General features: G+C 37.5%; 1 protein-coding gene across 5 annotated transcripts in view; it reads right to left on the reverse strand.

The window, feature by feature from the left end:
* The window catches only part of cc2d2a (coiled-coil and C2 domain containing 2A), a 65,520-nt gene that overhangs the window by 23,543 nt on the left and 19,678 nt on the right, over nucleotides 1-22,299 (reverse strand). For 2 of the 5 annotated variants that reach the window (XM_049486403.1, XM_049486401.1), the window contains 15 exons: nucleotides 19,432-19,609; nucleotides 19,177-19,330; nucleotides 18,008-18,155; nucleotides 17,105-17,243; nucleotides 16,546-16,749; nucleotides 15,420-15,512; nucleotides 14,439-14,530; nucleotides 13,535-13,549; nucleotides 10,519-10,686; nucleotides 9,965-10,070; nucleotides 9,036-9,145; nucleotides 6,333-6,429; nucleotides 5,220-5,318; nucleotides 3,480-3,656; nucleotides 3,283-3,297 (listed from right to left, as the gene is read on the reverse strand). In XM_049486403.1, the coding sequence (XP_049342360.1) occupies nucleotides 3,283-3,297; nucleotides 3,480-3,656; nucleotides 5,220-5,318; nucleotides 6,333-6,429; nucleotides 9,036-9,145; nucleotides 9,965-10,070; nucleotides 10,519-10,686; nucleotides 13,535-13,549; nucleotides 14,439-14,530; nucleotides 15,420-15,512; nucleotides 16,546-16,749; nucleotides 17,105-17,243; nucleotides 18,008-18,155; nucleotides 19,177-19,330; nucleotides 19,432-19,609 (1,795 nt within the window). The remainder of the gene's footprint in view (nucleotides 1-3,282; nucleotides 3,298-3,479; nucleotides 3,657-5,219; nucleotides 5,319-6,332; nucleotides 6,430-9,035; nucleotides 9,146-9,964; nucleotides 10,071-10,518; nucleotides 10,687-13,534; nucleotides 13,550-14,438; nucleotides 14,531-15,419; nucleotides 15,513-16,545; nucleotides 16,750-17,104; nucleotides 17,244-18,007; nucleotides 18,156-19,176; nucleotides 19,331-19,431; nucleotides 19,610-22,299) is intronic. The other 3 variants (XM_022687067.2, XM_049486402.1, XM_022687068.2) reach the window with 3 other exon arrangements.

A 22,299-nucleotide genomic window follows, 5' to 3' on the forward strand; every position in this document is an offset into this window, starting at 1 on the left:
GCACAATGGTGCCTACTAAAGCATAGAATGGTGATGTGTGAAAGGACTAATGTAATTGGAGATGCCCTGTCACATTTAGAAATTATCAAAAGTTTTTCACCTGTTATTAATATTGAGCAGAGGCCTTTCAACATGATCAGTCTAGAACTAGTCAAACAAGAGTTAGAACTAGTCAAAAGGTGTCTACATGTTATGGGTATTGATCAGGTGGCTTCAACCAGAATGTTCACAAAGTGGTGTTCAGATTGACCTTTTGACCTTTGCAAAACAAGCTGATATGTTTGACCAAACAAGTTTAAATTAACACAAAGGAGTGCATTGTCTGACATGACATGTAATTACAAAGTTATTCTAAATCTAGTTCTGAATTAAATGGCGCTTCATCAAGCACCAACTGGCACAATGGTGCCTACTAGAGCATAGGATGATGATGTGTAAGAAGGTCTAACACAGTTGGAGACATTCTGTCACATTTAAAATGATCAAAAGTCTTTCACCTGTTATTAATGTTGAGCAGAGGCACAAAAGAGTGCATGTTCTGATATGACATGTAATTACAAAGTTATTCTAAATCTAGTTCTGAATTAAATGGCGCTTCACCAGAGTGATATTGTACAGAGGTCTTTAACATTGTGAGATTACAGCAAATACTGCAGAGTTACAGCAATTTAGGTTAGAAATTCCAAGGACACTATTGTATGTGAAATTTTCACAAATGTTTTAATGAATCTTTACCTAGAGACTCTACAGTGTGCAGCAAGACTGAAATGGAGGTGATAGGCCAAATATCCAGAGAGTAGTTTCAAAATAGCTATTTTCAAACAATTAACAATCATGAATGAACAAAGCACTTTTTAAACATAGTTGTATTGACAGATTTGTCAGCGCCACTGTACTAAATATGGCAAAAACAATTAGATGTCAAAACAGTACAGTATGATTGACATATACTAGTTTTGTTGGAACAGCGCCCCCAGTGGACGGATTGTTTCAGCACTTTGCAGGTCACTACAGTGTCTTCACCTGAACATAACTGCCAAGAATGATAGATTCTGCATGCAAAGTGTCAGCTTGCTAGGTTGCACAGTTGCTGAGAAACAGTGTTCCAAATTTAACTGTTGAAGTGAATGGGGCATATATCCGGAAGGACTAATTTGCATATGGCGGCCATATTGTTTACAGATTTCAACATTTTTTTGATGAATATTGAAGGCCATGCTCTCACGAGTATTTTGATACCAAACATGCCAGGATTGGTCAAAATCCTAGGACTAGTTCGCAAAAGTATGTTTTGCATATTATGCAAATTAGCAAAAAATCTATATAGACGGAAGTGCATGGTCCAAATTGAAAAGTTGTAGGTTTTGACCCAAGGAATCCATCAAAAAAGAATTTTGAACATAGGTCTTATGGTTCTGGAGTTATAAATGTGAAAAATTAACTTTCTTTCTTTATAGCGCCACCACTTAAACAATCGGTGCCAATTTTGTTGTCCTCCGAGATGCACTAATACTACATATACCTACCAAGTTTCACATCTCTACGACTTACGGTTTAGGCTGTAGATATGCTTTTTCAGAGGAAAAAGAATAATAATAAGAAGAAAAAATTTAGCAAAAACAATAGGGTTCTACGCACCTTCGGTGCTTGAACCCTAATAAAACAGGAAAAGAGCTTTGGTAGTAGCTAAGGATAGCTCCTATTCTGCACAGTCTCACCTTTATTAACTTAATTATTACAATGCAACACAGATCTTGCTATATGCTGTACTACACTCTTGTGTATGTATATGAAACTGAAAAACAATATCCAATCTGAGTTGCTCGATCCTGTCACTTTCCACTGTACACAACAAACCACCCAACTCCTGGTACAAGCAGGAGGTCATCTCATGCCTCAACTAATGCAATGTCATACTAACAGGCCTCTGACCTGTGTTATAAAAACACTTTAGATGGTCCAAAATGCAGCAGTGCGCCTGGTCTTCAACCAGCCAAAACGGACACAAAGATCTCTAATGGGATTGCTGCTCGAATTAAATGTAAAACTCTTACAGTCGCCTACAAGGTGATGACAAAGTGGCTCCTTCTTACTTGCATTCACTCCTACAGGCTCCTCTACCTTTCTCCTATGTCCCACAATTTACATTTGGCCTCCTTTAAGCACTACCTAAAAAGTGTTTTGTCTTGAGTTTCTTTAATTGTTAAATACCTATACACTATAGGCTGCACCTAGCATGGCAGGCTTAGCAAGTTGCTAATAGCAAAGATGTTCCGCTAAAATTTCTGGGTGCAACTCTGGTAAACTTTGGTTTCGCATTAAACTCCTTGGTTTTTGCACATTTCTACAGACTGTGTATTCTCTGTGCGATCGTAATGGATTGTGAGGGTTTGTGATAAATATATGTACTGTTACACCCCTAATTCTTGTTGTTATTATCACAAAAATGGAAATGCAGACTCCAATTTTCTTGCATTTAAATATCAGGTGTATACCTGTATGTATTAAAACATTCTGTAACCTATGTTGTCGCTAAAGCTTGTCTAACCATCACCTTAACCACACTGATTTTCACACATTTACTGATTTATTGATCAATGACACACTGCCCTTTGAGTTACCAATCGGAGTAAAAAAAAAAAAAAAAAAAGATAATTCGATCTGTACGAGAATTTAGAAGACCTAGACCTTTTAACTAGAAAAGCGTAAAAATAAAAACCATATCTGTTTATGTATCAGTATATACTGAATATGGGTCATTGTGTGGTGCGCACAGTAAGTATTACTACTATTTTTTGTTATTATTGATAATGAGTACTGTACATCCTGAATACTTCACTGTAAATATGTGAATACTGTGAATATTTCATGTTGTTAAACCTGTACAGGCAGGTCTGCATGCGGTCTCAGCAGGCCTGAGATTAATTTTACAGATAGACGCAGGAAAATGTGGATAACTAAACAGATGCTAAAATTACAAAATAACAGGGCCATACTGTTTCATTTATTTTATGGCAGTTGGCTGAGCGAGATATGTTCCTCCAGGGTTTCTTTGTGGTCAGGCACATGTAGGAGAATGAAGACCTAATTATGTCTAATTTGCATGATTCAAAATTGTGTTGAGCTAGTCTGGTAGCACCTGGTAGCTTAGGATGGGGACTTCTAGGAAATTCTACATAGAGGCAGGCTGATACCACTTACAGAACAGCACAGAAAAACCTTTTTTTTGCCACAGAACAATATTTATACTCTATTCAAGACAAATGATTTCATATCAGTTACCTTTACGTCCTTCATCTATCAAAATGAGAAAGCAAAACAGAGGAAATAAAGAGGGAAAAACACAGGTGAAACAAGTAAAAAGTAAATTGCTATAAAATCCAACTAAGAGATTATTAACACCAAAAGAACATAACTAGAAAAAAAAAGCAAAAGGACTTAACATTTGAGAGAGGAATAAAAGAATAAGTGAGTTTCACCTTTTCTCTGATGCTGTCTCCAGGCACCAGCTGAGGCTCGATGGTGATGAAGAGGGTGAGGAAGGTGCCCTCACTCAGACTGCGGATGGCATCATATCCGCCCTCACTGCCCAGACTCCGCTCCTTACTGTAGCCTAGCAACACTGAAGGCGTGCCTAACTTAAATGTCCCATCAATCTACCAAAAGAAGGAGAACACAGCATTAAATCAAATCTCACCTTCTGATCTGAACATCCCCCTTTTTTATATTTAACCTTTATATGTTAAATATATGTCAAGTGTTTCTCACTTCTAGGCAGTGAATTCCATGAAGTTGCTAGGTAGTTGTTAAGTGGTTACTATGGTGCTGCTGGATGGATGTTACGGTGCTGCTAATTGGTAATGCTAGATGCAATTAGATGCCATAATATCCCAGATGATTGCTAGGTGGGTTTTGGGTGTCAGCTACGGAGTTTTAAACGATAGGTTCTATAACATTTTTAGGTGGTTGCAAGGAAAATTATATGTTATATTATATGTGTCTGCTATGATTTCAAGATAGATGCTACAGTATTGCTCGGTGGTTGCTATTGAGGTGCAAGTGGTTGGTTGGGTATTACTAGTGTATTCATATCATCAGTATTATTTATTCCATTCCAATTAGTGCTGCATGATATAGCCAAAATCATCACAACAATGGAAATCTGTACCTACTACTGTCCCTAAAATTTAATTTAAGTCTTTAAAACCTCCTTTCACAAAAACTACATAATACTTTAGAAATAAAAATGGTCAAAATAAACTAATGCTCACTTTTATTTCCACATCCCTGACAAACATAAACATATAGCCTATATACATATTACCAATATAAATAACTTTAAATCACAACAGAGGCAGAGCTTCTTATTCTTTTGTAAACAAATTTAACAGATTAAAACAAAAGTGCTTCATTCAGGATGAAGAATACAATAAGCCTTCATATACATAAATGGAACATGATATCCCAGTCAAATAAGCAAACCTATAGACTTTATATACTATAAATAACTTAGTTACAACATAGCTTGTAACTTGTGTATTGCCGTCAGGGGCACTCATTTTGCATCTAAAATGTCCAACGCTGGAGCTGAGCAGAGCTGAGACTAGCCAAGCCTAGCCTAGCCTAGCCTATCTGGCTACGTGCCTGTGTGATTACGTCATCACGTACTGACGTAGCCTGGCTACGGAGGCTGATTGTGTTCAGCTCGAACTGACGGCAGTATAAAACACCTGTCCGTAACAGATTCTATAAATAATACATAATAAAATACCACAAAAATGATATCACCATTATAGAAACATTTCTTATCATGATAAATACCGATAATGAATTATTGTCCAGGCCTAACTCCAATAATGGATACACAGAATGCATTACTTTTGGTTTAAATTAATGTATTTTTAAATAACGCAATATATATTGCAAAAACAAATACTGCAAGTTAATTCTCTCCCAATATGACATTGCAGCCCTTATGTAAACAGTACAGCAAAATAAGAGTAATAATAATTTAGGGTTAAACATGAATGATAGAATGACTTTTTTGTACACTGTGTCTGATTTGAGTGGAACCCTGATGGAGTTCATCATGTCTAAACTCTGAACGACGTTTGAAAAGCTGCTGGGTCATCAATCAAACTGAAACTGTAGCTTTTTTTCACAAATTTCACAATCTACAACAATTCCGGTCAGATGCATGCGGTCTTAAAGCAACATACTCGTGACTGCATGTAGATTGTGCTGAATGGGATCTTGATGGACCCCAGCCAGTGTCTCTCAATGCGAGTGTGAACACTGCTTCCTCGTTCTCTCTCGTCCTGAAAAAACACACAAAAATCTGCATCACAAGATGCAGTGGAGTCCAGATACTGGATAGAATAAGCCTGCTTACATCTTTAGATTAACTCTATTATACAGTATTAATATACTGAATTATTGTAAGATATGTTCACTTAGATCAGGGATGGGCAACTGGCGGCCCGGGGGCCGCACACGGCCCTCGTCATCACTCAGTGCGGCCCGCGAATAGATCACAAATAATTTCATAATTTCCTAATTAAAAAAAACAAAACGTAATTCTACTTTTGACCGCTAGAGGGCGCTGCCAAACAACCACGAAAATTGACATTGACATCCAGTCCATTGTGAGCCAGCAGGCCAAACCACAGCTCTCTCATTAGCTTCAATAAATGTTGGGCCTCTGTGGTCTAGTTTTCTGCTATTATTGAATGAGCTATTTGCAATCAGTTTTTAAATCTTTTTTGTTCTTTGTTATAAATGAGTTCAAATGCCTTTTGCACTTTTATAAGCAAATGTTTTGTCCTTGTTGCTTATGAAGGACTTGTTATAATGAACTTATTTTACACAGAGGAACTACTGTATTTGCAATCAGTTTTTTAAGCAAACTTTTTGTTCTTTGATATGAAGGACTTCCTTTTTGCACTTTTTTTAAGCAAACGGTTTGTCTTTTGCCGTATTAAAATGCAATAATATGCAGAAAATAGTTGTTGATAAATGTTGGTGCTGTAAACATACAGATATAAATTCATATAAAATTTGTTCTTATTGAAAATCATTTGTAGCGTTTTTCATATTCAATTATTTGAAGTGCGAGGTCATGTGGCCCTCCAATGGTCATGCTGAAAAAAATGTGGCCCTCTCCATCATGGAAGTTGCCCATCCCTGACTTAGATCTTCTTTTTTCCTGTAGGTATCTAAAACAGTTTATTCTTAAAAAGGAACTACCAGTAACAACAAAGTTTTAGTGTAATCTCTGTTAAAGAGGAACAGCACACAGTTCTGACTAATAGCTTGGGCTGTAAATGACTCACTTCTACCACGTCATGAAGAACCTCATCAAAGATGCTGATGAAGACTTCATCCCGCACCGCCTGCAGGCTGGAGGTGCTGTAGTCCCCGTTTGGAGCACTGTTGAGCAGAAAATATGCTGATGCTGATAAAAACACTCATTTTGTAACTACTAAGAGTGTTAGAATTAGTGGTGTCATTTGATTAAAAGATTAATCAGATTAATCACAATAGAATGAATTAATCTCACCTCTTATTTAAATGTAAATAAAATAATTAGTGGTGGATTGGCAATATTAAATAATATTTATATTAGTTGTGTATTTGTATTAATCACATCATTATTCTGTGACTATGATTAAAATCAAGAATATATTTTTTTTATGCTAGTACTTCCCTATATTTATAGGAAGTGGCCAAAATACAGTGTAGTGTTGTTTGCCTGGCAGACTAAATCCTTTCTTTAGTTTATTAAATCTCATTGTAATGTTGATGCTTTTTAAATTTCAATATTTTTAGATCAGTCTTTTAGACAGTAATTAAGGCAATAATCAATAAAGATCAATTATCAAATAATCTACCTTCTGAACTCGATAGTAATTAAAAAATAACATATATTAAGATTTCAGATTAATTTTCATCATCAGTTTGGTAGCACAGGCAGCTCTAGTCACAAGCAAGCAAACAAACAAAGTTTTTTTTTTTTGATGACTAAGAAGATCAGATAACAATATAGTGTATATTGTTTCGTAACCATAACTATTCTAATTATAGGTACACATTAATATAAAATTGCACATTTTAAGTTCATATTTTGCCAAAATATATACCTAAATCTGTCCGTGTTTTATACCGTTTTCACACACTATTTATTAAAACATAAAATTCTGCAAAACCTTGTGTTTAACCTCCTAGTAGTACAAGAAACAATCAGCTGACTTTACTACATTCATTTCCCTTATAGTGAAAAAACCAACACCACCAGCAACCACACAACTACGAGCTACATGTTAACTGTAACAGTGAAGCCAAAAACGCTTTAAGCATAATGTAGATTCAGCAGATACACTGTATTCCTGAAAGTGTGTGCTTACCCATCCAAATCATTGAACTCAAAGTGAAAGCGACTGGGAACAAAAAACATTTGCTCTGCCTACGTTAAAATACCGAGCAGTGTCACCGGACGCTGAGTCAGTTGCTATTAGGGTTGTCACAATACCACCCCTTCAACAGCGACTGCAATACCAACTGTAGTATCATGATTCTTGATACCAAAACGATACTTGGAAGAAGAAAAATACAACAATAAAATTGTCTGAACATGAAGTAATTTCTGCCAGGCATGTCATATTTCTGTCTAACTGCTGTATCAGATTTCTGAACCCGGATTTCTCCACTCTATATAGAGGCACTTGGTCCATGCAGATGTATTGAGCTACAGCTCTGTTTATTCTTTCTGATTCTTTAGAGCAGGGGTCACTAATAGGCGGATCGTGGTCCGGACCCAGACGTTGTCCAATGCGGACCCAAACCGATAAACTACTGAAAAGGATTCAATTCCAACAGTATTAAATTGAAGCGGCGGAACGTTTATTGTCTTAACAGCGCAGTAAACTTACAGACCAATCACGTGTGTTGTAAGATCACCAAAAACTAAAGACACACCGAGCGCGAGAGAGACAGGGGAGGAACACAAAATCTGGCCAGAGAGGCATTTTATTATTATATATTTTTTCCTTCATAGTTCAAACAACCTCACGGGTGAGATTCATGTATATATATATATATATACACAGGATATAGCACTGAATCATAACACCACGATGGTCCGGACTTTGGACTGACAAAATTTTCTCCAACTGGACCGTCCTAAATTCTAATTAAATACCCCTGCTTTAGAGGATTTATCATATTCTCTGTGTCTGTGTAGTACATATGTAATGGTAGCCTGACTGTATGAATCTGAAGGGGTGGCAGAAGTTAAGTTCTACATCAAGAAAATATTTATTAATTTAAACACTCATTTCTCTGTTTATTAATCAACATTTTACAGTTTTAAATAATCCCACGCTCAATGTAACGATCAGGCAGGTATGTGCCTGACATCCAATTTGCAATGGAAAAACAAAAATGTGAAGATCTCGAGTTCACACGGCAAGACGGTAGTCTAATTATCTTATCACTGCCGCTTAAACAGTTGGATTAGCAGTCCCTAGTAAGTCTTAGTAAAGCTTTAAACAGAGTGTATCTTAACTAACTTCACTATCCTCTACTTCTCAGCTCTCTGTGGGGATCAGCGTGTTTGCTGGTGCTTAGCTCCTTCGCTCTGGGAAGATTTGTAGCGTTGTTTGTAAACTGGGTTTGTGTTGTTGGTTAGGTTTCTGTCTTTTTTAGCAATATGGGCAAAAACATGCCCACTCTCCACCCCTCGATTTATTTGTTCAGAATACTTAGTTTACCTTAATCCTGCCACACCGGCTGCAGTGTGAATCAGTTTTCTTATGAAGTGAATCAAATCGTGCCTACTAATTTGACTTCCTTGAAGCTAGTTCGGGCTATATAGCTACAGTAGAAAAAGCATTGAACACTAAATGACCGAATCATTTGTGACGACATGTACTAAAAAAATAAGCATCGAACATTCGGTGCATCATGCAACTCTAGTTGCTACAGACCTCCATGAAAGCATGTACTGCTGTAATTATAAAAGGTGTATGAACTCAGACCTGAAGGGCAGCACCAGCTCCTCATTCCAGCAGGGGTTTGGTCCCTCAGCGGTAGAGGTCTGCAGCAATGTACGCTGGAAGGATACCTCCACGAAAGGACGGATTACTGGCTGGAAGTGCACCGAAACACATAAACTCAATTATAACATAAGCATGTAAAATAAATCAAATGTATTGCAAATGAGAAGAGGACATAAAAAGCCATGATTGGAAAATGAATCTCCTTTCTATGGGTCAGTAAAGTATAAGCAAAACAAATCCACAAGTGCAACAATGCAGAAAGTCTCTGAGGCTGTTTTTAAAAGTTGTCTGAACCAAAGTTTGGGTTTTGTAACATTGTTTAGTCGAGTTTTGGTTTCACATTGTAGTTTAGTGAAGACACTACGTGAGTTGCATCTGCTTTTATGTATATTTGATTAGTTGTCAGCTTAGTAAATTTCCTTTTCCATCCAATTTTGCCATCCTGCCAGAATACGGCTCCCTTTTGCATACAGTTACTCCTACTTATGTTTATAAATAAGGGTTAATCTACAGTTACAGTAGATACAGGAGTTGTTCCCAGACTGCTGTGAGATGCACCTGCATGCTAAAGTGGATCAGATTTCTGTTTCGTCACACCCCCATAATTTGTCCCCTTCTGTTGTTGAATGGGTGATGATAGACTGCCTCAATTTCCTGTAATTGGTCTGAAACTCTGAACCATCCAAAACCAACACAATACAAACGAACTAGACCACAGTTCATTAGACCCAGGCTGAGACCTTTTGTGTGGACCGTGCTTCACGGCATGTTTTACAACTGATATTTTCAAGAAAGTCAGTAAGTCTGGACCAAACAAAGCAGATGTGAAAGCCCCCTGACATCTGTTAGTGGGGTCATACCCTGAAGAAAAGTTGAAATTGCTGGTTTAGTGGTGTAAAGTGAGTTACCTGGCCGAGGGGCCATTCACTGGCCTGCAGTGCAGTCTGGGAGGTTGAAGCTGCGGTGAACGTCTCTGTGTAGGAGCGAGCACCCTTAGAACCAGCTGCAGGTTTACTGAAAATAATAATGTTATTGCTTATTAAAATAACATAATCATTGTTCTAGACCCACAGTTCCAGTCAGTAAATAACACAGACAGTCTGTACCTTTGAAAATAAAGGTAATATAACTAAAGACATACCACTGAACAAATGTTTTTAAAATGATTTGTAAATTTTTTCTGAAGAATTTTCACATTTAGTACTATTTCAATATCTGAAGTGATCACATCAGCTGCAGTTAATTAGATCATGGTAAAAGAGAGTATGAGCAGAGGGGTCTGTCTAATTTAAACCACAGACATTAGATTGGTTGGGTCTTTATTGTCGAAATGAAGGGTCAGTTAATTTGTTATAAATCCACACAACGATTTTCAGTAACTATTAGTGATTTATATGATTATTCATATAAAGGACAGTGACAGCACTGTATTGAAAACAATCAAATCTAGAAGTTGTGATACCTGGTGTGAGGTTTGCGGATGGGAATGTCGTAGCCTCTGATGATGTTGACGAGGAGTTTAATATCTCCATCTGAGAGATTCTGAGCCGTGACCTTCTTCCTCTCTTTCCTTCGAGGCTTCAGAGGCCGCTTGGGTTCAGCTAGCTTAAACAGGTTCAGGCCCAAAACCCTGAGAGCGCAAAACAGCAATCATAGTTATTATATGCCGTAGGATCGGATGGTATTTGTAATCCATCCACAGATTAGTACAATTTATTAGCTCTTAATGAAAACATTTTCCATAAAAAAAAAATTCCTGGCTATTGACAGTCATGTTTTTGTGAGTTTTACTACACTTTAACTACTAGCATTCCTTTAGAATTAGCAGAATTGGCTTTCCCAAACCTTTGTAAACAAACAACCTGAAAACTGCATACTACTGGGATTATGTTATATTATTATACCACTATGGTGGTAAATGTTTTATGGTAAATACATCATCACAGCACGCCATGCAAGAAAGACAAGCTCAAGATTCTCCCCAAGGGGCGCTGTTACACCCAACTAGCTCAGAGAGAGTCATTAAAACAGAGAAAAGGTCTGCAGTGTATCACACACACATGCTCACTCGATTTATATAAAAAAGCAAAGGTAAGAGTAGTTATTGTTTTAGACTGTAATGTGAGCTAATGTTACACCAATACTGAAGCTGTGAAATAGTGTTACACTGATACTGGCACTTCCGCACAGTTTCTGATCACAGATACCATGAAGCAGTTTCCAATATGCAAACGCACCACTAGATGATGCTTGACTAAGACAGCAGAATGTCTGCAGCGTGCGATTATTATGTTTTACTATTAGCATGTGTTACTGCATTGCGGCATTTTTTATGTCTAGTAAATGCTGATTTTTTTTAAGATAATAATATTTTATTTTGGACAAAGAACACTGCATTTCCCATATTAAAACCTATACAAATTGGAACATTGGGAATATCAGTGGGAATACCTCTTTTTAGGTAGCTATAGTAAAAAAAGGAGTAATGGTGCATCACTAATGAAATCATTACTAGTAATCACGTTTAAAAAAAACTGTGATCTAATTATTTACTTATTCACTGTAAATCCACTCTGCTGAAGTACAGCTTTATACAGGAGTTTCAGTAAAATGTCTCCAGTACTGAGACGTGAGCAGAATTAGCAATAGCTGCTAACCACGCTAAGCGCTAGTTCTTTCACCATTCAGAGGTGAATATTATCGGCCTCAAGTCTGCTGCTAACCCCGGCTAGCACTGCTGGAGCAGTATTAGCATTAGGCGCTAACAATGTGGGAAGACCGCTAGATAATACTGCACTGGCTTACCGGAACACTCAGGGTTCCTCAGTGTAGCACTGTCGGATGGCATTAGCCTCTAACTGCGGCTAGTGCTAGCGGTTAACCGCTAATGCTTATGCTGCTGCAGCCAGCCTTTGTGGATATTTAAATATCTAAACTTACTGTGAATAAACGGAAGAGCTTTACATATAAAATGTGTGTAGATTAAGATCCAGTGCTCGATTGACTTTAAAAGAAAATGGGTCTGTTTACTAAGCATAGCTTTACAGGTCTCGCTACCCAGCGGCGAGACCTGCTTAATTAGAAGGAAAACATGGCGTCACTTATATGTATATATTAATTAAATAAACAAATGAATAAACAAAGTATTAACAGTCCTTTGAAGAGGGACTAGAGGGAATAGACCAGAAAATATAAGTTTATTAATAGTGCGCCTTGTAATCAAGTGCGCCTTATAGTGCAAAAAATACGGTACTTTTTTGTATCCTGATTATGTAACAATATTATATGTATACATATATGTTGTTTCTCAACCTTGGTAGCGGAGATTGTGAAGACCTTACACAGAGTGTAAGCAGCCTTCCCTTTGACTTTCTTTGACACGTAGCACATCTCTATTAAAAACATGGCTCTTTGTAAAAAAAAAAAAAAAAAAAAAAAGCAAATGCTTATACACTGTATTTTATAAACTGATAAATGTAAATGGGCTTTAGATGGTAATTTGAACAATAACATGAACAAATCATTACATCATGCATTACGATTTATATTATAGGATAACTCTCAGAGTTTAAGCCTTTTAAATTAGAACACAGTTTTACTGTTGCTCTAGACTTTTACAATGTTTGTTCAAATTATATAAAAAATGTTTCGCTTGATTTCAAATGTATTTCAAAAGAAACTACTTTGCGATGCGTGTGCATTTCGCCCAGTGGGGGTGGGAAGGTTTTGGCTTGTGGTATGTTTTGTGCACCTGACCTTGCACGCAACTGCAGAATTGCTATGCTACATCTCTTTTCTGATGGAAAACATGTAATCAGCCACCAGATCTTGCCTAAAACTAAGTTTGAATATGTAAAATGTGTTCCGCTTAGTAGTGACCTCTGTTCTATGGAATCTCTCATAGAACCATCTGACGCACCTTTGCTGATGATCACCTGATATTGTGGTGGCGGACTTTAGGGGGGGATGTTTTTTGAAATGTTGCCAATAAAGAACTATTTTCTTACCAAAAAGAGAGGCCAATTACTTAACCCAATCACTAAGACTCCTCCTATCACTAGTAATGCACTCAACACTAAGAAGGAGAAGACTAGCACATTTTAAGTCAGTCACTGCTTGTTTTCATACTGATGTAGCATCACTGGGTGATAGTGTAGGATGTCTGTGAAGCTGATGATTACCTGCTATAGTGTTGGTGTACCTCAGGTGGGGATGTTTTCCATAGCCACCGAATGTTAGTTTGACAGGAATCAAGACTCACCCTAACTCACACTGATACACGCACTGACAAACTGGACGCTTCTAGAACTACACACTGACTGGTACAGTACTACAGAGGAGGGGAACATGTACTTAGAGAAAGGAAAACTAACAGGACATAATAAGTGGAGTTAATAACTAGCTCCACGTAGCTAAATAAGAGGGTATAATGAAAGAAAATCACAAAAAGAACAGAAAAAAAAAACCTGAACACATACCCTTGTCCTGGACCTCTACATACACAACAACGCAAAGAGGAAACGGAGGATAAAACAGAGGAGAATTACCAAATAAATATAAACTGAACTACAACCCCAATTTAAAAAAAAGCTGGGGTGCTGTATAAAATAAAATGTAAATAAACATAAATAAAAACAAAATTATTCAATTATTTGGCCCAGAGAAGACAGTAGCTTTACATGTGCTTTAAATGCAGATTTGATCTGCATTTGTGGATTGCACTGTGAACTGTGATCACAAACAATGATTTTTGGAAGTGTTCCTGAGCCCATTCAGTGATTTCCAGTACAGAATTATGGCTGTTTTAATGCAGTGCCGCCTGAGGGCTTGACAATCACCAGCTTCCAATGCTGACCAACACAGCATGTGCTTGTGCTTAGGAATTTGATGCTATTATGTACTGTAGATGGTAAAATATCTAAAGCCTTTACAATTTTAAGTTGAACATTTTCTGAAATTTTACCACAATTTATTGACATTTTTTCGCTGTTGAACCTTCTGACAGACTTGTACAGCATTTGTTACCCCATCCTAACTTTTCTGAGATGTGCTGCAGCTATCACGTTTCGAATGAGTTAATGTTTTTCATGAAATGGTAAAATATCTCATATTCAACAGCTGATATGTTTTCCATGTTTAACTATAAAATATGGGTCTGTATAATTTGCCAATCATTGCATTCTGTTTTTATTTACATGTATTAACATTTTACACAGCATCCCACATTTTTGAAATTAGGGTTGTAAATTAATAAATAAAAAAATATTTTAAAAGGTGCAAAACTAAAGCTTACATTTAGACCAAAGTTAATTCAGATTATCTTTAAAAACACTTTGTTATTAAAATAATGGAGGTAATTTGTGGGAGACTGCAGATAATTACCCGATGCTAGGAACCTCCTCCTCCACAACCAGATCAGACAGGATATAATGATGCTTGGAGATGAGGAAGCGGTTAATGACTGACTCTCGTACCTGAAAGAGAAAGAGAAAGATTTTATAATCTGACTCAGTTCAAACATGATATTAATACATATTCTCTGTTTGTTTCATTTCCTGGGCTGTTCTAAAACCCAGGTCTGCTCAGAACAGCATCAGCCATTAATGCCCTTTACTAGAAACTAGAAATCCACCCACTGCATTGTGTTGTTTATGTTAAAACACTGCTAAATGGATTTTTACTAGTTGTCAAACAATCCCCAGTTCAAGACAGAACCACAACATTTAAATGTATTAAAAACACACCTTCATCTGCAACTATGAGTAAATCAACCAGCAGCTACCAATCAAATATGCAGCAGAGAATAGCTCCAGTTCCACTTAAGAATCTGAATTGCAACAAAAATCCAGAAAACAAGTTGTATGAACTCCCTCCCATTAGGCTTTCTCTTAGATGTCGAGTCATTGATGTAAGGATTTGATTGCACTCAACTACATGAGCATTAGTGAGATTAAGATGTTTGGATAATAACCTAAACATCTAATCCTCAACTCCTTAAATTATCTCAAAAATACTGAATGGAGCAAAATAATTCTAGACGACAGAGTTCCACTGCTCCACACCTCAATGATGGAAGCTTTTTACTGCTTCTTCCCACACCTGGAAATAGGCATCATGGTGCCAACAGGTTTATCCATATCTGCTCTAGAGAATCCTATTCTACTGGCATTACATTTCCTCACGGACTAGACAAGCTATATGTATGCATCTGCACATCTTTCATTTGTCAGCAATGGGTGAAACCTGAAGTACCTGAATGCACTTATTAGAAGGTGTGTCCCAAACATTTAGACATATAGTGTATAACAAAGATATGACTCACAGTTGCTATTTAGGAACAGATATTAATGAAGTGACACTTACCTTCTGTAAATATTTGGCCACCAGGGCTCTGTGGGCGTCTATGTGCTCCTTTGTGTCGATGACCTCGCCTTCTTTTAGCCTGCGATCGTACTCCTGAAGTGGTGCATATACAGTTCAATTTATAGTTCTCAATCTGACTGAGCCATATTATATACCGGAGCTATCTCTGCCCTGCAGTGAAATTGACCGAAAGGCATTCTTTGAGTGCCGGTATCTCAGGATAATGTCACTCTAAACGCATCTCTGTAAATATTAGGGTAAAACTGAAATTTTAATATTTGGCTAAAACTGAACAACAGTAAATATTTATCCAAAAGCCAAATATTAAACACAGCTTTACACAGGTTTCCATTAAAATTTCTTTTATTTACCATGAAATAGATTAAATAGCCTAAATGTATTTGTGTCTTGCTTTTTAAAGAGAACACAACTACAAACTACAACCACTACAACCCTGACACACATCCCAACAAACCACAATATGACAAAAAATATACTTAATAATGAGGGCTTTTTGTGAAGCCCTCTTTTGTGGATGCATATGTTCAGTTGCTAATATCTATTACCCGATAATGACCAGAAAAAATATTAAATTACAATTAATAGCAATCAGTCTTTGGTCTTGTGCTTACTACAGAGCACCTGTATTAAAATCCACTGTATACCACAACTTTGTGTGAATTATTGTGTAATATAAGCACTGAAGCTGCTGGAAGGACTATCAATTCCAATGTTTTTATTTTGTATTACATTGCTGTGATTCTAAAGAAGGGATTTATCAGGTAATATGTCCTCATTTATGCCTTCTAATCCAGTTTGAGTACTTTAATGCTACATACCACCTGATGCCAAAAGCAGAAACATGATGGGAGTATATTTCTCACATGGTTTACGTGACATGAGAAAAAGTAGAAAATAGACTAGGGTAAAAGCAGCTTGAAAAAAAAAAAAGGTTGGAAATTATAAGCAGTTCAATGACACCTAGAGGGGACCAGAGAGTGCTCTGCGCACAGCGGTAAAAACAAAGAATTGGATCTGGATTGGGATGTAAATAACCTGATACTCTTCGCCTGGATTGGTTTAGATCCCAATTCACCAAGACAATATCTTTTAGAGTAATTCTTACCTCAAATACTTTCTCTGATATCTCGCGCTCTGTGGCTGGAATAGTTTTAAAGTTGCGAAACTCTGGCTCCTCCTGGCTCCTCAATCTAATCAGCCGAAAACGTCGAGAACGCTCCAGCTCCTCATCAGACAGGAAGTTAAATTCCTCCTGCAGCTGCTCCAGTCGGAAATAATCAGGGGCAACCACCTCCCCTCCACTTGCTACCTACAGAGAGAGACACAGAGAAAGAGAAATTAAGCGTCAAATTTGACTGCTTTCATTTGTGTAAACAAGTGAAATTGGTTCTTCTCAGGTTTATGGATCAAGAATTCCACAGACAAGAATTCCACATTTCCTCACATTTAAAAGAGAGGGTGGGGGTGGATGAGAAGTACATCTCTACATCAGGTGAAATATAATCTTCTCTAGCTTTTGGAAGTTCACAGATGTTTATGTGTTCCTCAAGTGGAGAGAAAATGTATTTTCTCTGATGGTTATAGCCTGCTGTGTGAAAAAGGGTGTCAAGGTCTTCTGAAGTGAAAGCTACTGAGAGGTTTGTCTACTGTAGACATTCACTCACTGAGAGCAGCTGCATTATGGAGGCGTTGTTGGGGTCATTGGGGTCAAGCCGAGACTCGGCTGCCCATTTCCCCAACCTCTTCATGTCGTTAAGACCTGACGCCCCAATACAGGCAATAGCATCCATCTGCCTTAGACCACTTTAGAGAAAAAGAGAGAGAGAGAGAGAGAGAGAGAGAGAGAGAGAGAAAAAGAGTGATTGAAAACATAAGCAACTGATATCCATAATTAAACATCAAATATATAACAAAAAGTAATTGTAACAGTGGCTTGTTGTGAAATTATCTGTTTTAAAAAATCTAGATCAGTCTAGTTTCGTTAATGTAACAAAGGTGTGGGTGGAAAGTGTTTCACAAAATTTAAAGAGCTTTAACAGTAATATATACAGCTCTGGAAAAAATTAAGAGACCTCTTAAACATTATGATTTTCTTTGATTTAAGAAAATAAAAATCTCTGGAATATAATCAAGAGAAACATGGATGATCACAAGCCATTAAACCAAGCTAAACTGCTTGTTTTTTAAACTAGGAGTGGCATAAAGTTATCCAAAAGCAGTGTGTAAGACTGGTGGAGGAGAACATGCCAAGATGCATAAAAACTATGATTAAAAACCTGCAACCATGCAAAATCTGCTGTGCATCCAGTTAAACACGGTTAATGAAACTATTTTTTTTTTGAATTTGCAGTTTGTCAGTATTTTTACGCATTGATCATATCCACAACATAAAGCAATGCAATGCATGTATCACAGTAACCAAACAAATACACAAAAAGAAGAAAAACACACCCCAAATGCATTTTTAAAACAAACAAACTTCTAACAAATTAAAGCAGTAATAAATTAGACTGTATTGACAAGGAGAAAATGAAAGAGGCACATGATGAATACATCAGCACTTTTACCTGTGCATGCCTGCACCATGCTGGGTGGAAGGGGGAGCTAGGGGTATGTCATCCTCCCCTACAGCCCAGGACACGCAGCAGGACAGCTTGCCTGATGTCAGCAGTGTCTGTATGTTACTGCCATCATTCGTAAATGATACTGGAACATCTGAAAAAAAAAAAACATAACAGCAAAACAGACTGCCATTAGAAAGCTTGACAAAGATGCTTACGAATATATCTATGCAGATGGGTGTAATGAGGTTTGTTTAGTTCATTTCTGGTGTATTGCTATCTTAGCAATAGAAAACAGATGCGCCACTGACTGATTTGAACCCTGACACCAGTCAACAGTCAGATGTTAGTTGCTATCTTGGCAATGTAGATGAGCCGCGCATGCTCAACGCACATACACCTCGCTCGGTACACACACACACACACAAGGACACACAGCAGCACAAACCCAACATCAACAACATCTTCACACGCAAGTTTACTCTGCTGAGAAGCGCTGCGCCATTAAAATACCAAAATCAGAGCACACCTGGCTCTTAAAGTGAAAGGCAAGTGACACGCTAACAGGTTTATTTCATGTTACACAGCAAAAAACACCCACAATTGATTGATTGAAGAGGATTAGTACATGCATTTTGTGCTTTTTGTGCTGCACAAGACGTCCTTTAGATCACAAAGACACACTGACATGCCTTAAATCAAGCTCCGCAGTGCACCGTTGACAGCTTGACTACAGATTGCTAAAATAGGTTCCATAGGGTCACAATGAGCAGAGCGGTCAAATAGTCGCCTTCTGTTAAAGTAGGCAGCTCTCAAGTCAAATCAAATCCACTGTCAAACATGGCACTAGCAGTAAAATGCTTAGACATCTAAACAGGAGTGATATATACTGAGTTATATATAGCAGCATAGAAATTGATCAAGTGTTACATCAGGAGATGGCTTTAGAATGCTCTCGACTGTATAAGTTGTACGTGAGGCTGAATTGAGGCAGGCAAAAAACTGTACAAGTATGAGCGAGGTCTGATAGTGGGCACCACATGCAATACAGGAGGCCTTATAAACATATTCTGCAGGACAGTGCAGCATTCTTTAGCTTCCATTGAGCATAGCAAAAGTCACGAGACATAATACTTTTTCTATGGTTTTGGCAAGCAGTGAATGTGAATCTTTACCGCTGCCAACCCCTTCATGGTTAAAGGTGACTCTTTGGTTGCTGCTGAACTCCAGTTCTTCAGATGGAGTGCTGCCTGTTAGGACAGAAGACTCTGGAACTGGAACACACACCTCGGCTATCAGAGAAGAGGAGGAGCTCACGCCTTCATAGATCTAAAGGAGAAAACATGAAAAAGTGTTTAAAAAAAAAAAAAAAAATACAGGTAACTCATAGAATCCCAGACACAACCCAAACAAACTCTGAAACACACTACCTGCAGTTTGATGCTCTCTGGCCAGTTTACTATCTTCAGATTGAAGATCTGGCCAAAGTGAACCCTGAAGTCCATGTTGAGCGAGCGGCTGTCCGTTCTAGAAACTTCTTTGTCGTTGTACAAAACTTTGACAAAGAGAGAGCGCTTGGATACGTCTTCTCTCCGGGAAATCTCACCCCTTAAAACACGACCAGACAAGAAGTTTTATCAGAAATTAATGTATGTCGTAGTGGAGGTCAATAACGTGTGGCTTACATCTGCTGTGTTATTGGGCTACATTACATCTAAGACTATGTTCAAACTGCAGGCAAATCAGATTTGTTTCTCAAATCAGATCTGTTAAGATAACTGTTTATACTGTTATTTGCAAGTGATCAGGGGCCTCATTTATAAAGGGTGCGTACGCATAAAAACAGGCCTGAAATGTGCATGTGTAACATCTCACGCAAGAACTGTGATTTATAAAGAAATACTTGGTGTGAAAACGAGCGCACATTTAGGCAAGGTTTGAGGCTTCCATATCCCTTCAAAAGACTGTGGAGAGAGTGGGAATTAGTGACATCACGTGGTAAAGCAGGAAGAATAAGGAAGATTACCTTGTTTAAATATATTTTTGTTTGTATGTATAAAGTGTCAATGCTTTCGGTTTCTTATCTTCTGCTTATATGTACCGTATTGTAGTACTATTGTTATGCTAACTTGTGTATTTCAGTTTATTTCAATTGTATTATCTGTTGTGTTTTATCTCACAATTTTTTAATTCAAAGGTGATTCCTAAATTTAGTACATTAAAGCTGTATAAATAGGCAGAAAAGAGTGATGCACTCTCTGTTATAAAGCCGTTTTTGACATTACTCGAAGATTTAGCCAACCGACAAACTGACAATGTGTTTCAGAGATTTCTGTGAATGATGCTGACTGGTTAATAAACCGATTTAGGTTAAAGGCAGATTTGAATCAGTTAAAATGTCTTTTTACAAAAGTTAATAACCCTTGTAAAATGTGTGCAGTTGAAGCAGCTTTTAAATCTGGCCTCTATTTTTTAACTTCTGCAACAGTTCGGCTTGTGGTGTAATTATTATTTTTAACTGCTGCAGCCAGGTGTGGGCTAAAACAACCAAACAACAGATTCTTCCTCATCTCGATCTCCGAAACATGGACTTCTACCTCACAGACTCCAAAATTTTGCTTCTTTGCGGTACGTTTCTCCGCTTTATCCTGCTCAGGATTGAAGTGGAATCCCACATTTAAATATTCAGTGAGTGATTTGCATGGACCTTTTATGGGTAAATATGGGCGGTACTGAGGCGGAACACAAGGCTTGGTCACCTGCACCCATTTATAAGCAGGTTAAAAGTTTATAAAGAGGAAACAGCTTTCAGGCGTGTGTACGCACGCTTTTAAATTTTTTTTTTAAAACGCCATTTCCTGTTTTTTTGTGCATGCGCACACTTTCAGTCTAAAAGCTACGCAGAGTTTTATAAATGAGGCCCCAGATCAGATTTGCTTATCTGGACATACCAAACACAAGTTTGTTCTTAGATCAGATCAAAGTACCAACTAGTAGAGAAATGCTTACACAACTGAACATACAGTGGTGTGAAGTGTTTGCCCCCTTCATGATTTCTTATTTTTTCTAATATTATATGTTTGTCACTCTTAAATGTTTCAGATCTTTAAACTAATTTAAATATTAGTCAAAGACAACACAAGTAAACACAAAATGCAGTTTTTAAAAGAGTTCAATTTCTCTGGCCACACCCAGGCCTAATTACTGCCACACCTGTTCTTAATCAAGAAATCACGTAAATAAGACCTGCCTGACAAAGTAAAGTCCACCAAAAGATACACAAAATCTAGACATCATGCAAATATCTAAAGAAATTCAGGAAATAATGAGAAAGAAAATAACTGAGATTTAGCAGTTTGGGAAAGGTTATAAAGCTATTTTCAAAGTTTTGAAACTACATGGAACTACATGGGATCACAGGAGTGGCCTACGGCGACCAAAAGTACCAAGTTGATGTACTTTTTTGAAGGTGTGTGTCCCGTCTTGTGTAAAAGTAAGAAAAAGAACATCATACCCACAGTAAACAGGGTGGTAGTGTGATGGTCTAGAGCTGTTTTGCTGTGATAAATGGAACCATGAATTCCGCTGTCTACCAAAAAGCCCTGAATGAGAATGTCCTGTAATCTGTTCATGACCTCAGGCTTCACCAGAAAGTCCACCTCTGAATGGCTGAAGAAACACAAACTGAAGACTTTGGAGTGGCCTAATCAAAGTCCTGACCTGAATCTGATTGAGATGCTGTGGCATGACTTTAAAAAGTCTATCTATGCTTGAGAACCTTCCAATATGACAAAATTACAACAGTTATGTAAAGAAGAATGGAGCCAAAATGTCTTTCACAACGCTGTAAAAGACTCAGTGTAGGTTATCACAAACGCTTGGTTGCAGTTGTTACTGCTAAGGTTGGCCCAAACAGTTATTAGGTTTAGTGGCAAATAATGTTTACTTGTGGTGATCTGAAACATTAAATAGTGACAAACATGCAATAAATTAAGTAGTCATGAAGGGGGCAAACACTTTTTCACTCCATTGCTGTATACTGACATGGCAAAAATCCTAAAATATCATTATATAATATGACCATGAAATGTTGCACTGAGAGAATGGATTTGTGTGTACAGATCTCTGCTGTTGAAATATGATTTGAGCATCCAAAGCATCCAGACTGACACATCTATACAAATCTGATCGTAAATGCATTCCAAACAAAGCTCCAAATGTGTTTTGAATCTGAGTTGTAAAACTCTTATAGTTCAATGGTTGTCCAGACTATCAAAAATCAATCTGAATACAATCTA

This window comes from Astyanax mexicanus, chromosome 13, assembly GCF_023375975.1.
Source record: "Astyanax mexicanus isolate ESR-SI-001 chromosome 13, AstMex3_surface, whole genome shotgun sequence".
Classification (NCBI taxonomy): domain Eukaryota; kingdom Metazoa; phylum Chordata; class Actinopteri; order Characiformes; family Acestrorhamphidae; genus Astyanax; species Astyanax mexicanus.